Source organism: Natrix helvetica (genome assembly GCF_964273705.1).
Source record: "Natrix helvetica genome assembly, chromosome: 1".
Lineage (NCBI taxonomy): Eukaryota > Metazoa > Chordata > Lepidosauria > Squamata > Natricidae > Natrix > Natrix helvetica.
In genome coordinates, this window is record NC_138548.1 from 353,532,440 (window position 1) to 353,551,855 (window position 19,416).

Consider the following 19,416-nt stretch of genomic DNA (forward strand, 5'->3'; position numbering starts at 1 on the left):
CATGATACACCAGAGGACTCACACAGGAGAAAAACCATATGAGTGTCTGTTTTGTGGGAAATGTTTCATTCGGAATTCCTACCTGATGAAACACCAGAGAACTCACACAGGAGGAAAACCATATCAGTGTTCAGATTGTGGGGAAAGCTTCAGTCACAATTCCTATCTGATGAAACACCAGATAATTCACACAGGAGAAAAACCGTATGAGTGCCTTGAGTGTGGGAAAAGTTTCACAAGGAATTCCAGTTTGGTGATACACTGGAGGACTCACACAGGAGAGAGACCGTTTGAATGTCCGGATTGTGGGAAAGATTTCAGTAGTAGGTCTAGCCTTCTAAATCATGTAAGGTTACACATAGGGGAGAAACCATATAAATGCCCAGATTGTGGAAAGTGTTTCACACGGAATTCCTCACTTATCAAACACAAGAAATTCCACATGAGGCAAAATCCGATGCGCGTAGAGGACTCTTGAACTTCGTTTCTCATCTCTCATTGGAAGTCCAGCTGAGATGCTAATTATTTAATTTCTTTCCTTCTTCTTTTTAGTCAAACGTGTCTTAGTATCTAACATGAGTGAAGAGATCTGAGCTTCCTTTCCCTGACCCAGTGCCATCGTTCCCTTTCACAGAGTACAGGGGTAAAGGATCTGACAACTCTTATTAAATTTACTTATTGCCTTGAGTTGTTTCTACATATAATAAAAGGGGATATAAATATGTTTTTAATGCATTTTTATTTATTAAGAAAAAGTGTATGGCAATCCAACTCAAGGTGATCCCACGTGGTTCATAGCAGGCCTGTCGAGTTGGAGGTCGGTGGGCCAGAATACGTCATGCGCAGGCCACGCCCGCCCCAGCTCCGCAAAGGGGGAAAAAATGTAATATGTCACGATCCAGCCCTTGACATGATCACGTTTGACACCAGTTTTTTTACAGCAATAAAACCTTAATAAGAAACAAACAAAATCCAAATATTGCAAGTAGCAAAATGGCAAGCCCACACATTTAACATGTTCTTACAACCGTTCTTCGTATGTTTTAGCCTGCAGGCCTCTATTGTGATCTGAGCTTCCTTTCTCTGGCGCAGGTCGGTAGTTCTCTTTCACGGAGTTGAAGGGAACTGCTTTGCTGGGTGAGAGAAAGTGAGCTTGGATCTGTAGAAACTATGTTTGCCACCTTGAGTTACTTCTATATATAATAAAGAGGGACATAAACCTATATTGATGTATGTATTTTTACTTAGTAAGTAAATGTATACGGCAAGCCAACTTATATGGTTCCACATGGTTTACAGCAATGAAACCTTAATACAGAGACCAATAAACTCCATATATAGCAAATGACAAAATGCAAAGCCTCCACATTTAAAATGTACTTGCCCTGCAAATATAGGGGACATTTAGCAAGGCTGACTGAATTTTGATGCCAGGGAGTCCACAAAAAGGTGATTCTTGCTTTTGTGCAAATTAGAAGTCAACCAGGCCGCCTGGCCTTACTAACTACATTCATGCTCCATGCTATTCCTTCTCCAAACTGGTAGTCTTTCTCCTTGCAAGGAGTTAAATTGGAGAAGTTAACCGCAGGATTAGCAGCATATAAATTTGATAATTAAAGAAATGCATCAAAGTTCAGTGCCTCAAGAATGTTTATTTATTTATTTATTTATTTATTTATTTGAACTTGTTAGTCGCCCCCTCTCCCCACAGGGACTCGAGGCGACGTACAAAAGCAACAATGAAAACAGTATCATATAGAGGAGGTAAAAAATAAATAAATAAATTACAGTGCTTAGAAAAAGTTAAAACCCCAATAACAGTAAAAATTTAAAAACTAAAATTAACAGTTAAAAAATGCCCAAGAGGTGGAGAAGCTGTAGATTTATGCCAGGCCGGCTAGTCGAAACAGGTGGGTCTTCAGTTTCATACGGAAGGAGCGGAGGTCTGTTGTTGTCCTAATGTCTGGGGGGAGGTCATTCCAAAGGGTAGGGCCCACCACAGAGAAGGCCCTACTCCTGGGCACCGCCCTCTGACACTCTCTGGAGGACGGCACCCGGAGGAGTCCCTCTCTGTGTGAGCGAATGGGTCGCAGGGATGTATGGGGCAGGACACGATCCCGCAGATAACTAGGCCCTGTGCCATGGAGCGCTTTGAAGATGGTGACTAACACCTTGAAGCGCACCCGGTAGGCCACAGGAAGCCAGTGCAGCTCGCGCAGGAGAGGTGTTATATGGGAGAACCTCGATCTCCCCATAATTACCCGCGCGGCTGCATTCTGGACCAACTGCAGTCTCCGGGTGCACCTCAAGGGGAGCCCCATGTAGAGAGCATTACAGTAGTCCAGGCGAGACGTCACCAGCGCGTGAGTGACTGTGCGCAAGGCCTCCGAGTCCAAAAGGGGTCGCAATTGGCGCACCAGGCGAACCTGATGGAACGCCCCCCTCGCCACGGCTGCCACATGATCTTCCATAGCCAGCCGGGCATCTAGGAGGACGCCCAAATTGCGCGCCTGTTCCACTGGGGCTAATTGCTCATCCCCGATGGCCAGCGATGGAATGTGCTGGTTGAACCGGGAAGCCGGGAGCCACAGCCACTCTGTCTTGGAGGGGTTGAGCTTGAGCCTGTTGTCACCCATGTTGCATATGGGCAGCCTCGCCGAGGCCATATTTTGGATTCATTTCTTTTTCCTCTGACTTATTTAAAATATTTATGTGGCCACCCATGTAATAACAAACTCTGGGTGGCTCCCACTCAATAATTGACTCAAAAACCAAATTAAAAGCAAATGCGTAAGAAGAAAAATCTGGTGCAAATTCAAATGTAATCCTCTCTTTTTATCCCAGTGCTTAGGGGAAGAGCTTGAGTTTCCTTGCTTTATGGAAGACTAGGACAGGGGTCAGTAAACTTAAACACTCAAAGAGCCATGTGGACCCGTTTCCCACAGAAAAGGAAACACCGCGAGCCACAAAGGTCCTAACCGGAAGCCCCCTGTTCAATTCTGGAGCTGACTGGAAGTTCAGTTCCCCCACTATAGAGTCTCCTCCTAGTGCGGTGTACTTTTTCCTCTACCTGTCATAACCGAAAGCCCTATCAATTGTGGAGACAACTGGAAAACCCTCCCCTTGCCATAGAGCAGCGATGGTGAACCTTTTTTGGCTCGCGTGCCATAAGTGGGGGGAGCACAGGGGGGGTCGTGTGCAGGCATACCACACCCATAATGCAATGCGCGATTCCCCAGTGCACATGCGTGCACTACAGGCGCGACCCCCCCCATTTTTGCATGCTTTTTTCGCCCTTCCCAGGCTCCAGATGCTTTATAGGAGCATGGGGAGGGCGAAAACAGCCTCCCCCGCCTCCCCGGAAGCCCTCCAGAGGCTTCAGGGACCTTCAGAATGCTTCCCTGAAGCCTCCAAAGCAGTCAAAACGACCCTCCGAGCAAACCGGAAGTCACTTCCGGTTTGCTCAGAGGGTTGTTTTAAGCGCTCCAAAGGCTTCAAGGACCTTCAAGAGGCTTCCCTGAAGCCTCTGGAGCAGTCAAAATGACCCTCCGAGCAAACAGGAAGTCCGTTTTTGCGCTCCACAGGCTTCAGGGAAGCTCATGAAGCCTCCAGAGGGCCTCGGGGGGGGGGGAGGCTCTTTTTGCCCTCCCCAGTCTCCTATAAAGCCTCTGGAGCCTGGGGAGGGCGAAAAATGGCTTTAAAAAAGGGTGAACTCAGCTGGCCAGGGCGTATATGCGCGCTGGCCAGCTGACAGGGCAACGCCTTGCGTGCCCTGACAAATGGCTCTGCATGCCACCTGTGGCACGCCTGCCATAGGTTCACCATCACTGCCATCGAGTCTTCTCCTGGTGCACTGTGCTGCTCTGCCCCCCCCCCCCAAAACCGGAAGCTCCTGTCAAAATTGTAGCACCGACCGGTGAGCCGAAGCAGAGCGAGGAAAGAGCCACATGCGGCTCCAGAGCCGCAGTTTGCTGACCCCCTGGTCTAGGAGAATAAAGGCCTAACAAACGTCAGGGGGAAGAGTGTCTGGGCAGGAGCTGCAACGGAAAAGGATCACTTCCTAGTTCCTTTCACATGGCAATATTTAAAGAAAGGGCCTAGGAGGGTGCCCACCCTATGTGACCTGGTAGGACAGGTGGGTGCAAGAATAATAAAGGTGGGACAGTAGTGACAGGTACCCTCGTGGCTCAGTGGTTAAAATACAGTATTGCCGGCTGACTCTGCCCACAGCCTGGAATCTCCAGAACCTGCTGAATACCCTCTCTGATGTAGAGAGGTTTTGAGGGTGACTAAGAGGCAACTACTAAATCCCAGGACTCTTTAGATCAGCTTTCTTGAAAGTAGCGACCTCCAAATGTTTTTTGGAAGCCGCCTGGGAATATTCAAGGCTGGAATCTTAACTGCTCTGGAAATGGGAAAGGCTCCTCGGAGCAATTCTGCCCTCTAGTGAGATTTAGGCCCTGCAAGGATGCAGATGGAAAAATAATATCTCCTGTCTAGATGTGTTTGGAAGCAATGCCGGTGAGCCCTTCAATGTTTTTATAAATAACCTTAGATATCAACAAACCCCCGGCTTGAAATCAAGCTTCTGATGTGCGGGCATCTCTTCTTATCCTATCCTGCCAAACTTCAGGGGGAAGAGTGTTTCATAGGGAAGAGTCTGCAACAGAAAAGCCTCACTTCCTGGCTCACAGGGCAATATTTAAGGGAGGGGCTAGGAGGGTGCCCACCCTATCTGACCTGGTAAGACAGATGGAGGCAAAAATAGTAAAGGTGGGGAAATAATGACAGGTGCCCGGTTGGCTCAGTGGTTAGAATGCAGTATTGCCGCCTGTCTCTGCCCACAGCCTGGAATTCGATCTTGACAGGGCTCCAGTTGGACTCACCGTTCCATCCTTCTGAGACTGGTAACATGAGGACCCAGATTGTTGGGGACAATATACTGACATTATAAACTGAGTGGTATAAAGCACTTTGGGATGGTATATAATTCTAACTGCTGTTGTTATAATAAACAAATACTGTTAAAGGTGATAACCTTGAATTGCACCTGTAAAGGAAAGAATTCAGTGCAGGTCACAACACAAAGGTGCTACATGGGCAAAGTGTTAAAACTTTTCTCTTTCCTCAGCAGATGGAGGAGACAGAGGAAAGAGAAAAGAATAACAGAAAAAGGGTTTTCAGGTGGATTATGTGGAACTGAAGGAAATATTGCATGAAGAGGTAAAAAGATACAATTATTCTCCAGGGCATCTGAGTGTAGAACAAGAAGCAATGGGGGGAAACTAATCAAGAAGAGAAGCAACTTAGAACTGAGGAGAAATTTCCTGCCCCAACACTGGAAGTCTTTAAGAAGATGTTGGATAGCCATTTGTCTGAAACGGTGTAGGGTTTCCTGCCTAGGCAGAGGGTTGGACTAGAAGACCTCCAAGGTACCTTCCAACTCTGCTACTGTATTATTGTATTAGTTATCTTGCAACCCCCAACACCAAAAACTGTTTGGAACAACAAAAGGGAGATGCACTTTCTCCTTGCCGGTTTCCCGCTTATTTCCCAGCTAGGACGCTTTCCTTTGGTTTAGTAGAGGGGCAATGAGTGAACTCTTGGGAGACCTGAAAGAAAAGGTTTAGGATAGACTCTCATGGACGAAAGCTATTCCTGTGCTCAGTGGGGGTCGAATAAGACCTGATGGCACTGAAGGAAGCACGGAATCAATGAAAACCCCTTGCAAACCCTTTAGAATAGAAATAGAACGAGCGTGTTTTTCAGCCTTACGTCGCTAGATGGCGCTCTGGAAAAAAAAGAAACCCGAGACTAGAAATACAATACAGTAGCGGCTTTGTTAGTCTACTGGACGGGGAGTAGGGACAGAGATGGAACAAGTGGAAACAATAGAGAATTGCATTGCTAGAGAAGATGAGGAGGCGAAGAGCAGCGGAACTTCCTCTCCCGGGTCACCCACAGGAGGGTGATGGTGTCGGCGCAGCCTCTTGAGCCGCTTGGAGGATCGAAGCGGCTCCTGGGAGGTGAGTGAAGGGAAAGTCGGAGGAGAAGCCGGGAGCAAATCCGATCCTTGGTTCCTCCACGGCCTGAAAGCAGAGGAAGCAACGGGGGTGAAACGCGTCGGCTGCTTGCGGCTGCATATTCTTTCTCTCCCCGAATGTTATTATCCTTTCGCTGCATGATTTAAAATTGCTGCCTTGTGATTTTTACCAATGGGAGATTTGGGAGATTTAAAATGTCTTTTTTCATATTTCTATCTCCCTCAGTCTTCGCGTAATATTTCATTCCTTGTGATGTTATTGACATGCTGCTTTTTGTACATACATAAATTTATAGGTGTGTATTGATGAATGCATGTACGTGTATCTGTATAAACCTCAGTATTTTTATAACACTTTGCAGTGATAATTTGTGATCTCCAAGGCACCTGAGTGTAGAACAAGAAGCAATGGGTGGAAACTAATCAAGGAGAAAAGCAACTTAGAACTGGGGAGAAATTTCCTGACAGTTAGAACAATTAATCAGTGGAACAGCTTGCCTCCAGAAGTTGTGAATGCCCCAACACTGGAAGTCTTTAAAAAGATGTTGGATAGCCATTTGTGTGAAACGGTATAGGGTTTCCTGCCTAGGCAGGGGGTTGGATTAGAACACCTCCAAGGTCCCTTCCAACTCTGCTATTGTACAAATTGTATAAATCTACCCAAGCAAACAAGAGAATTTCATAATTTGAAATATCGTGTGGATATTTGAACTTGGGTTTAGCTACATTTCCATGAACCTAATAAATCTTAATTAATGTTAAAGGTTAAACAAGCTTTTTGATATCTTTGCTTTTTCATAGTAATATATGCAATTTTTTTTGCTTTCCCCCCAGGTTCTGCAGCTATTTAATAAACAATAAAGAAACAAATCCATTAATATGAACCTTATAGACAAAGAGGATGCCAAGAAGAGCAGTCTGGAAAACAGAGAATGAGAAGAAGCAGTAAAACAAACCATCAACCAAAATCTTTTCCGCTTCTTCCAGAAAGTGTTAAACCTTTGTCTTTCCTGAGCAGATGTAGGGAGACAAAGGAGAGAATAACAGAAACTGAGTTTTCAGGTGGGGAAAAAAAGGATTATGTGGAACTGAAGAAAATATTGCATGAAAAGCTAAAAATATATAATTACCAAATTCAGAAGAAGTGGAAAATAGAAAAGATCCCTTGGACAACCAAAGGCATTAATGAAGGCAGTTGAGGAAGGAAAGAGTGTCTTGAATCAAAGCACCACCAGATAAGGGATCAGAAGTATTTTTCTTTCCCTCATGAATCCATGAATATCAGTTTTGCTAAAACTCCACAGACTGCCTATTTTTGGAAAAATACAGATTGCATATCACAGTTAAATTATGCATAGGAGATCCATTCCATGGAAACCCTAGCAAATGCTTAGTGATCAGTAAAAGCTATACTCAGAACACGATTCCCATGGAACGGCCGATGCAGGAGGAGGAGCTCTACCAGTGCTGCCATTGTAGCAAAACATTTAGCATGCAAACCAATCTGGTGAGACACGAGAGGACTCACACCGGGGAGAATCTTTTTGAATGTTCTGATTGTGTGAAAAGTTTCACTTGGAATTCTGACCTGGTGCTACAGCAGAGAACTCACATGGAAGGAAAACTGTATGTGTGTCTATTTTGTGGGAAAGGTTTCAGTTGGAATTCCCACCTTTTGGAACATCAGAGGACTCACACAGGAGAGAAACCATATGAGTGTCCGGATTGTGGGAAAGATTTTTCTTGGAAATCTGACCTGGTGAAACACCAGAGGATTCACATCGGAGAAAAACCATATGAGTGTTCAGATTGTGGAAAAGGTTTCAAGTCTAATTCTCATCTGGTGATACATCAAAGGATTCACACAGGTGAAAAACCATATGAGTGTCTGCAGTGTGGAAAAGGTTTCATTCAAAATTCCCTCCTTTTGCGACATCACAGGACTCATACAGGAGAGAAACCATATAAGTGTCCAGATTGTGGGAAGAGTTTCAGTCAGAGTTTTGACATGGTGTTGCACCAGAGGACTCACACCCAAGGGAAACTGTATGAGTGTTCAGATTGTGGGAAAGGTTTGAGTTGTAATTCTGACCTGGTGAAACACCAGAGGACTCACACAGGAGAGAAACCATATAAATGTCATTGTGGGAAAAGTTTCAGTCAGAATTCCTACCTGGTGAAACACCAGAGGACCCACACAGGAGAGAAACCATATACATGTCCTGATTGTGGGAAAAGTTTCAGTCAGAATTCCTACCTGGTGAAACACCAGAGGATTCACACACAAGAGAAAGTATATGAGTGTTCAGATTGTGGGAAAGGTTTCAGTTGTAATTCTGACCTGGTGAAACATCAGAAGACTCACACGGGAGAGAAACTGTATGAGTGTTCAGATTGTGGAAAAGGTTTCAAATCTAATTCTGATCTGGTAATACACCAAATAATTCACACAGGTGAAAAACCATATAAATGTCATTGTGGGAAAGGTTTCAGTTGTAATTCTGGCCTGGTGAACCATCAGAGGACTCACACTGGAGAGAAACCGTACGAGTGTCCGGTGTGTGGGAAAGATTTCTCTTGGAAATCTGACCTGGTGAAACACCAGAGCATTCACATGGGAGAGAAACCATATGAGTGTTCAGATTGTGGAAAAGGTTTCAACTCTAATTCTCATCTGCTAATACACCAAAGGATTCACACAGGTGAAAAACTGTATGAGTGTCTGCAGTGTGGGAAAAGTTTCATTCAAAATGCCTTCCTTTTGCGACATTACAGGACTCACACAGGAGAGAAACCATATAAGTGTCCAGATTGTGGGAAAAGTTTTAGTCAGAATTTTAACATGGTGATACACCAGAGGACTCACACGGGAGAGAAACCGTATGAGTGTTCAGATTGTGGGAAAAGTTTTAGTAAGAATTCCTACCTGATGGAACACCAGAGGACTCACACTGGGAAAAAAAGGTATCCGTGTCTTGAATGTGGGAAAAATTTCACTTGGAATTCCAAGCTGTTGAGACACCAGAGAACTCACACGGGAGAGAAACCATATGAGTGTCTCTATTGTGGGAAATGTTTCAATCAGAATTCCCACCTGGCGATACACCAGAAAACGCACACAGGAGAAAAACCATATCAGTGTCCAGATTGTGGGAAAAGTTTCAGTCAGAATTCCTACTTGGTGATACACCACAAAACTCACACAGGAGACAAGCCCTATCAGTGTCCAGATTGTGGGAAAGGTTTCTGTTACAATTCCTACTTGGTGAAACATCAGAGGACTCACACAGGAGAGAAACCGTACGAGTGTGTGGAATGTGGGAAAAGTTTTAGTTGGAATTCCAGTTTGGTGATACACTGGAGGACTCATACAGGAGAGAAACCGTATGAATGTCCGGATTGTGGGAAGGATTTCCGTTATAGGACTAGTCTTATAAATCATGTAAGGTTACACATAGGGGAGTAACCCTAGATTGCAGACAGTGTTTCACCCAAAGTTCCTCCCTTATCATACAAGAAATTTCACATGAAGCAACATTTGATGTGTGTAGAGGAATGTTGAGTTTTGTTTGTTCTCTTTGGAAACCGAGCTGAACAATTAAAACATTTAATTACTTGCATGATTCTCTTTAGTGAAACTTACCTTAGCATCAATGAGGGATATGAGAAATGAGATCATGAGATGAGATGGAAGGGACTTTGTCATTGAGTCCTATTCAAGCAGCAGACCCTATACCCGTGATATCAAACTGCATTTCTTCGAGGACTGGATCAGCATTGTAGTTCTCCATGGAGCGGAGAGCAGGGGAGCAACAGGACGGATTCATGCAGCACACCTTTTACCATTTCTAACAAATGGAAATTGAGTCTCTTCTTGAAAGCCTCCAGTGATGAAGCAACCACAACTACCTAAGGCAAGCTGTTCCATTGGTTGATTGTTCTCACTGTAGATAATTTATCCTTGTTTCTCCTTTGAATCTTCCCCTGATCAGTTTCCATCCATCGTTCCTTGCCTGGCCTTTGGGTGCTTTGGAAAACGGGTTGCTCCCCTACTCTCTGTGGCAGCCCCTCAGCTATAGGAAGACAACTTATCATATCACCGCTGGGCCTTCTCTTCACTAAACTAGCCATGCCCAGTTCTTGCAACTGTTCTTCATATGTTTTAGCCTGCAGGGCTCTGATCTGAGCTTCCTTTCTCTGGCCCAGGTCGGTAAGTTCATTTTTATGGAGTTGAAGGAAACTGCTTTGCTGGGAGAAATAAAGCCAGTGTGGCTCTGTAGAAAGTATGTTTGCCATGTTGAGTTGTTTCTATATATAATAAAGGTGTCAGGTTCTGAGGCTCCAGCACCAGGAAACAGCAAGCGGCACAGTGCTGGATGCATTAAATGTAAGCTTGGACACTCGTCAAAGTGACTGCAATCAAAGTCAGCGCTAACTGCCGCTGCTTTTCCACTGCTTTAAACCCCTGTGTGCACCCGCCCTCTCCCACGGCTTCCGGATGACGTGAAAAGCCAAGGTGCTTTGGCCGTGCCTAATTTGTCTTTCTCCCGGCTTACCTGCTTTCAAGCTGGCTTGTCAGTAGACCAGTTCCCCGAACCTCCAGCTAATCGGCACTCCAGCTGATCAGTGCAGATTCTCCAGCTGATCGTTGGCCCACTTCCTCCACCACCTGCTGCCTTCCACACTGTGTAAGTCCGCATTCACCTGGCTCCCCCCCCCCAAGGCAACCCCGAGGCGGCCCGCTGAACATTTGCCATTTTGGGGTTTGACAGTTGGCTCCTCTCTACCATGCAGATGGTATCTGGAAGGTAAACAAAGGCCACATTTAGCCCAATGCTTGTATCCCCACTGACTTTTGAGGGTGCTACCGGTGGAATCATCTCACTAACTGTGCAGCACTTACATCCTGACTCCTCACCCAGGATGCCTCCAACAGGGGATATCCCTTACATTGTGCCAGGTATTTGAGGACCCCCCGCCCCTATATATGTGGGAATCCAGGACCCACAGAACCTCATAATGGACCTCTCCTCTGAATGGTTCTGAATGGGTTCGGGTTTTGGCTCGAGTGGACCCTGTACATCCGAATTCCGCCACAAAAGAGGGATACAAGCACGAATGTATGTATCTAATAAAACCTTAATACAGAAACTAATCAGCCCAATATATGTATAGCAAATGGCAAAAGGCAAAGTTTCCACATTCAACATGTACTTGCCCTGCAAATACATGGCGTGCTTAGCAACGCTGATGGCACTTGGATGATCATTCAGTCGTAAAAAAGTGGTTCTTGTTTTTGTTCAATTTAGAAGGTAACCTGATTTACCAATTATGTTTGTGCCTGCTGCCATTCTTGCTGAAAACTGATTATCTTTCACCTTGCAAGGAATTAAATGGGGGTAGTTGACTGCAGGATTAGCAGCATGTAAATTTAATAAATGTAATCAAACAGCTGGTTCCAAATCAAGCTTCTTTTTTTTATAAAGATTTTTTTTATTTTAATTGAACAAAAACACAAAAAAAGAATCATCCTTCAATACATCTTGTAGAAAGCGTGTCGATTGGTTACAAATAACCTTCGTGCATTTCTTCCGTAGTCATTACTTGTAGTTCATCATAGATTATACACTTTAAATCAAAAATCTTTATATATCTTACCATCAATATATCACAATTCTCATTTGACTAGAATTATTTGAACATGCTTCTGCCTGAATTTATTCATACTTAAAAACACAACCACATAATGGCGCTTGTTAGCTATTTCAAAAATCCTCCAATAACATTACACTTTTATGACAAATCAAGCTTCTGATGCACAGGCATCTCTCCTTATCCCAGAGTTTAGGGGAATCGCTAATAGGGATTTAACAGATTAACAGAGTTGGAAGAGACCTTGTAGGTCATCTAGTACAACACCACACCCAGGCAGGAGGCCTACACCATTTCTGACTGATGGCAGTCTCTTTTTGAAATCTTCCAGTGATTATGCTTCAACAACTTCTGAAGGCAACTTCTATCACATTGGTTGATTGTCAGAAAATGTCTCCTGGTTTCCAGGTTGACTCTCTCTGTTGAATTTCCATCCATTATTTCTTTTCTGGCCTTCAGGTGCTTTGGAAAATAGCTCACCCCACCCCCTCTGTTCTGGAAATAGAACCACCATAATAAATTGCCTCCCATCTCCAGTCCCCACAGCAGATCCAGAAACGTGGAATAGCATTGAAACCTCATGAGAGGTCTAGAAAATACATAATGGTTGTACCCCGTCTATCTCAAATCCTCAAAAACTCCATGAGAATTGCAACCAGTGCCGTTTCGGTGTTGGGCTCCAGCCTGAACCCAGACTGAGAAGGGCCCAGTGTCTTCCCTCCTGCACAGCCCTTTCTCCGGGTGGCAAAGTTAGAGCTGCAAGCAGAGAGTGAATTGAAGTTGTAGGCTGCCAAACTTTCATTGCCCACTTCAGCTGAATCTATAAGTGATCTTAATCTGCAGCAATGCCTTGAACTGCTCTGCCAGGAAAACCTCTCACGATTTTCTTAAGCATTACAAACTGCTGTTGGAGGCATAAAGCCCGTCAGGATGCCAACTGTCCAAAGGGGGGAAATAACTCTTCCTGCACTTGTGTGTGTGTGTTGGGGGGAGGAATGAAACTTCTCAGGTTGTGACAACAATTTGCTCCAGAAATTTGATTGTTTTGCAATGAGGTTATAAAAAATGACATAATGTGACCACTGAATAGTGAGGGAAATCCTGGCAGTTCCAGTTGCCGTTACAATTCCAGGACTCCGTGGGTCATTAATTGAGGACCTCATGTGATTTTGTGTGGGAAGAAACAGGAGTCTCAGGCAAGCTAGCCAGCAGGTGAGAGTTACCGGCAAGTGGGTGGTCTCCAGGTCTGCTCCTTTCTGGGCCTGGAGAGGTTGAGAGTCAACTGCTAAAGCTCAAAACTCCTTAGATTAGCTTTCAACAAACTAGCACCCTCCAAATGTTTTTCGGAAGCTGCCAATTGTTAGAAGAAATGTCCTTCTGGGTTCAGCTCCAAGTGAGGAAAAAGACACAGGAAACATGGAAGCTGCTTGGAAAGATGGTTTAATGGTGGACAGGACCACATGGTTTGAGGTCCTCAACAAAAAAGGGGGATCACATGCTTCCAGATGTAGAGTGAAGAAGAAAAGAGAGAAGGGCTTGCTAGATTTTTTAATACTCTCTGTTTGGCCCCACCTTTCTGTTTCCTGTTCCTGTGTAAGAAATGTATTTTGATTGGTTGTCAGACTCCCATGGAGACATGCAGGGGCAGCTCTCTAGGCTGTGTTTTGAGTCCAAGTTTGGTTGAGTTCCCAAATGCCATGTGGTGAGTTGGGTAAAGGGCTAACACCATCATATCTTAATCCCATCACACTAGAGCTGAAGGGGAGGATGTAGAATAGACTGCCTCAAGCTTTTTAGATGGCCCATTAACAAAGGTGGGGGCCTATTAAGAGTGAGTCTGCTTCCTGCCTAAAAACATGTTTCCCCATTTCTTATCCAGGGAAATATAATATTCTGTCTTTTCAATATTTCCTAGGACCGTGATGGTGGACCTATGGCACGCGTACCACAGGTGGCACGGGGAACCATATATGGTGGTGCGCCAGCCATCAGCTCTGGCATGCACACCAGCCAGCTGATTTTTCACATTTCCAGAGTGCCAGGTGAGGCTGTTTTCACCCTCCGGAGGCTAGGAAGGGGTTGTGTGTGCATGCACAGTTGGGATGGGGAGATTGAAGGGGCAATATGCGATAGGGGATAGCAAGCGCACGGACAATTTTGGCATATTTCATTCTTCTAGGAGAGGGATGGGTGCTAACTTCCTACACTAGGAAACTACAAGCGCTTTACCAGCTTTTATGATGCAGCACCTGGCTAATCTTGTGAAGGTAAGTAGGGTGAAGCATCACTCACTTGCAAAACTATTTTTGGGGAGCTAGCATTAGGTGGATGGTGAGTTTAGGACAGGTCGGAGGAGAAGCCGGGAGCAAGTAGGGCCGTTTTCTTCACTCCACACTGTCAAAACTATTCCTGTGCTCTGCGGAAGTCGAATACGACTTGACGGCAAAGAAGGAACCACAGAATCAATGTAGGCATTTTGCAAACGCTTTAGAGTGGAAACAGAACGGGAGTGTTTGTCCAGCCTCATGTCACTAGATGGCGCTCTAGAAAGAAGAAACACTCGAGACTAGAAAGCAGTGAACACAACTACAGTAGCGGCATTGCTACTCTGATGGGTTGGGGGTGGGGCTAGAGGCGGAGATGGAACGATTGGAAACCATAGAGGATTGGCTTGCTAGACAGGATTTTTGAGAAGGGCGAAGAACTTCCTCTTCCGGTTCAGCCACGGAAGGATGATGGCGTCGGCGTAGCCTCTTGTGCCGTTTGAAGGGTTGAAGCGGCAGCTGGCAGGTGAGGGGGGGAGGGGCAGGTCGGTTGAGCGAGTCGGGTCCTTTGGCTTCCTCCACGGCGTATGAAGCAGAGCAAGCGATGAGGCTAAAACATGCGGGCTTCTGCTGCTGCTCATATTCTTTCTCTCCCCAAATGTTTTTATCCTTTTGCTGCATGATTTAAATTTGCTGCCTGTGATTTTCTGCTGGGAGATTTTAAAAGTCTTTATTTCATATTTCTATCTCCCTCGGTCATCGCGTAACCCTTCATTCCTTGTGATGTTATTTACATGCTGCTTTCCTGGCAAGCGAGTTTCAAAGGCAAAACGAATGCTTTAGATCCTGCATAGGGTTTGGGCACCATCTCATCCGCTCCTCTCCCCACCTTTCTTAAATTAGATCAAACCAATTCAGTCAATTCCCTTCTGAAACATTTTGAAGACTGAAATACACATCGTTTTTGTACATACCTAAATTTATAAGTGTGTATTTATGTATGCATAGAAGTGTCTCTGTATAAACCTCGGTATTTTCAGGTACTTTTATAACACTTTGCAGTGATATTTTGTGATCTACCCAAACAAACAAGATAATTACAAAGTTTGAAATATGTGGATATTTGAACTTGGATTTTGTTACATTTCCATGTGACTAACAAATCATAATGAATGTTAGAGGTTAAACAAGCATTTTGATATCTTTGCTTTTCCATATTAATATATGGATTTCTCCCCTTTTTTTCCTCAGGTTCTGCAGCCATTTAATAAACAATAAAGAAACTAATCCATTAATATGAACCTTATAGACAAAGAGGATGCCAAGAAGAGCAGTCTGGAAAACAGAGAATGAGAAGAAGCAGTAAAACAAACCATCAATCAAAATATTTTCCGCTTCTTCCAGAAAGTGTTAAAACCTTTCTCTTTCCTGAGCAGATCTAGGGAGACAAAGGAGACAATAACAGAAACTGAGTTTTCAAGTGGGAAAAAAGGATTATGTGGAACTGAAGAAAATATTGCATGAAAAGGTAAAAACATAATTACCAAATTCAGAAAAAATGGGAAATAGAAAAGATCCCTTGGACAGCCAAAGGCACTAATGAAAGCAATTGAGGATGGAAAGAGTGTCTTAAATCAAAACACCACTAGATAAGGGATCAGAAGTATTTTTCGCCCCCTCATGAATCCATGAATACCAATTTTGCTAAAACTCCACAGACTGCCTATTTTTGGAAAAATGCAGATTGCAGATCACAGTTAAATTATGCATAGGAGATCCATTCCATGGAAACCCTAGCAAATGCTTAGTGATCGGTAAAAGCTATACTCAGAACACGATTCCCATGGAACGGCCGATGCAGGAGGAGGAGCTCTACCAGTGCTGCCATTGTGGCAAAACATTTAGCATGCAAACCAATCTGGTGAGACATGAGAGGACTCACACTGGGGAGAATCTTTTTGAATGTTCTGATTGTGTGAAAAGTTTCACTTGGAATTCTGACCTGGTGCTACAGCAGAGAACTCACATGGAAGGAAAACCGTACGAGTGTCTATTTTGTGGGAGAGGTTTCAGTTGGAATTCCCACCTTGTGGAACATCAGAGGATTCACACAGGAGAGAAATCATATGAGTATCCTGATTGTGGGAAAGATTTTTCTTGGAAACCTGACCTGGTGAAACACCAGAGGATTCACATGGGAGAGAAACCTTATGAGTGTTCACATTGTGGAAAATGTTTCAAGTCTAATTTTCATCTGGTGATACACCAAAGAATTCACACAGGTGAAAAACCATATAAATGTCATTGTGGGAAAGTTTTCAGTTGTAATTCTGGCCTGGGGAAACACCAGAGGACTCACACTGACGAGAAACTATATAAATGTCATTGTGGGAAAAGTTTCAGTCAGAATTCCTACCTGGTAAAACACCAGAGGACCCACACAGGTGAGAAACCATATAAATGTCATGATTGTGGGAAAAGTTTCACTCAGAATTCCTACATGGTGAAACACCAGAGGATTCACACGGGAGAGAAACTGTATGAGTGTGCAGATTGTGGGAAAGATTTCATTTGTAATTCCAGCCTGGTGAAACATCAGAGGACTCACACAGGAGAGAAACCATATAAATGTCATTGTGGGAAAAGTTTCAGTCAGAATTCTGACCTGGTAAAACACCAGAGGACCCACACAGGTGAGAAACCATATAAATGTTGTGATTGTGGGAAAAGTTTCAGTCAGAATTCCTACCTGGTGAAACACCAGAGGACTCACACACGAGAGAAAGTATATGAGTGTTCAGATTGTGGGAAAGATTTCAGTTGTAATTCTGATCTGGTTAAACATCAGAGGACTCACACACGAGAGAAACTGTATGAGTGTCCAGATTGTGGGAAAGATTTCTCTTGGAAATCTGACCTGGTGAAACACCAGAGGACTCACACGGGAGAGAAACCGTATGAGTGTTCAGATTGTGGAAAAGGTTTCAAGTCTAATTCTGATCTGGTGATACACCAAAGAATTCACACAGGTGAAAAACCATATAAATGTCATTGTGGGAAAGGTTTCAGTTGCAGTTCTGGCCTGGGAAAACATCAGAGGAGTCATACAGGAGAGAAACCGTATGTTTGTCCAGATTGTGGGAAAGATTTCTCTTGGAAATCTGACCTGGTAAAACATCAGCGGACTCACACAGGAGAGAAACCGTATGAGTGTGTTGAATGTGGGAAAAGTTTTAGCTTGAATTCCAGTTTGGTGATACACTGCAGGACTCACACAGGAGAGAGACCATTTGAATGTCCGGATTGTGGGAAAGATTTCCGTTATAGGACTAGCCTTATAAATCATGTAAGGTTACACATAGCGGAGTAACTATTCAAATAGCTAGACTGCAGACAGTGTTTCACACAAAGTTCCCTTATCACACACAAGTTTCACATGAAGCAACATTTGATGTGTGTAGAGGAATCTTGAATTTCATTTGTTGTCTCACATTGGAAACCCAGCTGAAAAAATTAAAACATTTCATTACTTGCATGACTCTTTTTAGTGAAACTTGTCTTAATGTCAAGCATGAAGGATATGAGAGATGAGATGGAAGGGACTTTGTATGTCACCAATTTAACCCACTACTTAAGCAGTAGACCCTATTCCAGTGGGGTCAAACTGGATTTTTCCGACGGCTGGGTCAAACATTGTAGCTCTCGATGGGGCGGGGAGCCGGGGAAAGACAGGACAGACTCATGCAGCAGACCCTATACCATTTCTGACAAATGGCAGTCAATTTTCTTCTTGAAAGCCTCCAGTGATGAAGCAGCCACAAGCTGTTCCATTGGTTGATTGTTCTCACTGTAGAAAATATATCCTTGTTTCTACTTTGAATCTTCCCCTGATCAATTTCCATCTATTGTTCCGTGTCTGGCGTTTGGGTGCTTTGGAAAACAGGTTGCTCCCCCCCACCCCCACCCCTCTGTGGCAGCCCCTCAGCTATTGGAAGACGACTTATCATATCACCGTTGGGCCTTCTCTTCACTAAACTAGCCATGCCCAGTTTTTGCAACTGTTCTTCATGTTTTAGCTTGCAGGCCTCTGATCTGATCTGAGCTTCCTTTCTCAGGCCCAGGTCGGTAAGTTCACTTTTACGGAAATGCAGGGAACTGTTTTGCTGGGCGAGAGAAAGCCAGTGTGGATCTATAAAAAATACAGTATATCACAGAAGTGAGTTCACCCCCTCACATTTTGTAAATATTTAAGTATATCTTTGCATGTGACAACACTGATGAAATGACACCCAGCTACAATGTAAAGTAGTGAGCATACAGCTCGTATAACAGTGTAACTTTGCTGTCCCCTCAAAATAACACAACACACAGCCATTAATGTCTAAACTGCTGGCAACAAAAGTGAGTACACCCCAAAGTGATAATGTCCAAATCTGACATCCGAAGCCTTCACAAAAGGGCGATGTAAACATGTATGTACAGTACGTATGTACTTTTACTTAGTAGGAAAATGTATATGGCAGGCCGTCATATGTCTCCACATGGTTTACAGCAATACAACCTTAATACAGAAATCAATAAGCCCCATTTATAGGAAATGGCAAAATGTAAAGCCTCCACATTTAAAATGTACTTGCCCTGCAAGTTCAGGGCACTTCTAGCAAGGTTGATGGCAATTTGATGATCTGGGAATCCCCAAAAAGGTAATTCTTGTTTTTGTTCAATTTAGAAGTGAACCAGACCTCTTGGTGTTACTAATTAGGTCCGTGCCTGTTGTCATTCTTGCTCAAAACTGGTTATCTTTCTCCTTGCAAGGAGTTAAACTGGAGAAGTTCACCTCAGGATTAGCAGCATCTGAATTTAATAAATACAAATACACACCTGGTTTCAAATCAAGCTTTGGATGTGCAGGCCTCTTCTTATCCCGGAGCTTAGCTAGATCTTCCTTCCTTTCAGAAGACTTGGAAAATAAAAGCCTGCCAATATACGGGGAAGTGTGTTTCGTAAGGAAGGTTTGCAATGAAAAAGACTGACTTCCTAGCTCCTGTCCAATAGCAATATTTAAGGGAAGAGGCTAGGACCGTACCCATCCTCGCTGACTTGTAGAACAGATGGATTCAAAAATAATAATGTATTATTGTAATTATCTCGATATATAGTTATATTATCAGTGGTCTTGTAATGAATATAACAACACATATGTGGACTATGAACTATCAAATAATTGTACCCAGTTCACACACAGTTTGATGGAGATGAAAAGTATTATAAATAAAACACACACACACAATAATAAAAGTGGGACAATAATGACAGGTAGCCTCTTGGCTCCAAGGTTAGAATGCGGTATTGCCAGCTAACTGCCCACAGCCTGGAATTTGATCGTGATGGAGCTTGAAGTTGACTCAGATTTTCATCTTTCTGAGATCGGTAAAATGAGGACCAGATTATTGGGGA

At 43.9% G+C, this 19,416-nt stretch overlaps 2 protein-coding genes across 11 annotated transcripts in view; both read left to right on the forward strand.

Annotated features, from left to right (window-relative positions):
* Positions 1–17,446, forward strand: part of LOC309385195 (uncharacterized protein) — a 195,724-nt gene extending 178,278 nt beyond the window's left edge. For 5 of the 9 annotated variants that reach the window (XM_081939382.1, XM_081939381.1, XM_081939383.1 and 2 more), the window contains exon 3: positions 7,035–9,659. In XM_081939382.1, the coding sequence (XP_081795508.1) occupies positions 7,473–9,509 (2,037 nt within the window). In that variant the 5' untranslated portion in view covers positions 7,035–7,472 and the 3' untranslated portion in view covers positions 9,510–9,659. Of the gene's footprint in view, positions 1–4,174; positions 4,218–5,827; positions 6,027–6,877; positions 9,660–17,400 lie in introns of those variants that run through there. The other 4 variants (XM_081939373.1, XM_081939362.1, XM_081939365.1 and 1 more) reach the window with 4 other exon arrangements.
* Positions 14,347–17,507, forward strand: LOC309385208 (uncharacterized protein). 2 transcript variants are annotated; one of them, XM_081939417.1, is made up of 2 exons: positions 14,347–14,485; positions 15,211–17,507. In XM_081939417.1, the coding sequence occupies exon 2, from the start codon at positions 15,803–15,805 to the stop codon at positions 17,327–17,329; it is 1,527 nt and encodes a 508-aa protein (XP_081795543.1). In that variant the 5' UTR covers positions 14,347–14,485; positions 15,211–15,802; the 3' UTR covers positions 17,330–17,507. The 2 variants fall into 2 exon arrangements, with proteins under 2 accessions (XP_081795543.1, XP_081795544.1); XM_081939418.1 differs by having other exon boundaries at positions 14,362–14,485; positions 15,269–17,507.
* Positions 17,508–19,416: the final 1,909 nt, after the last annotated feature.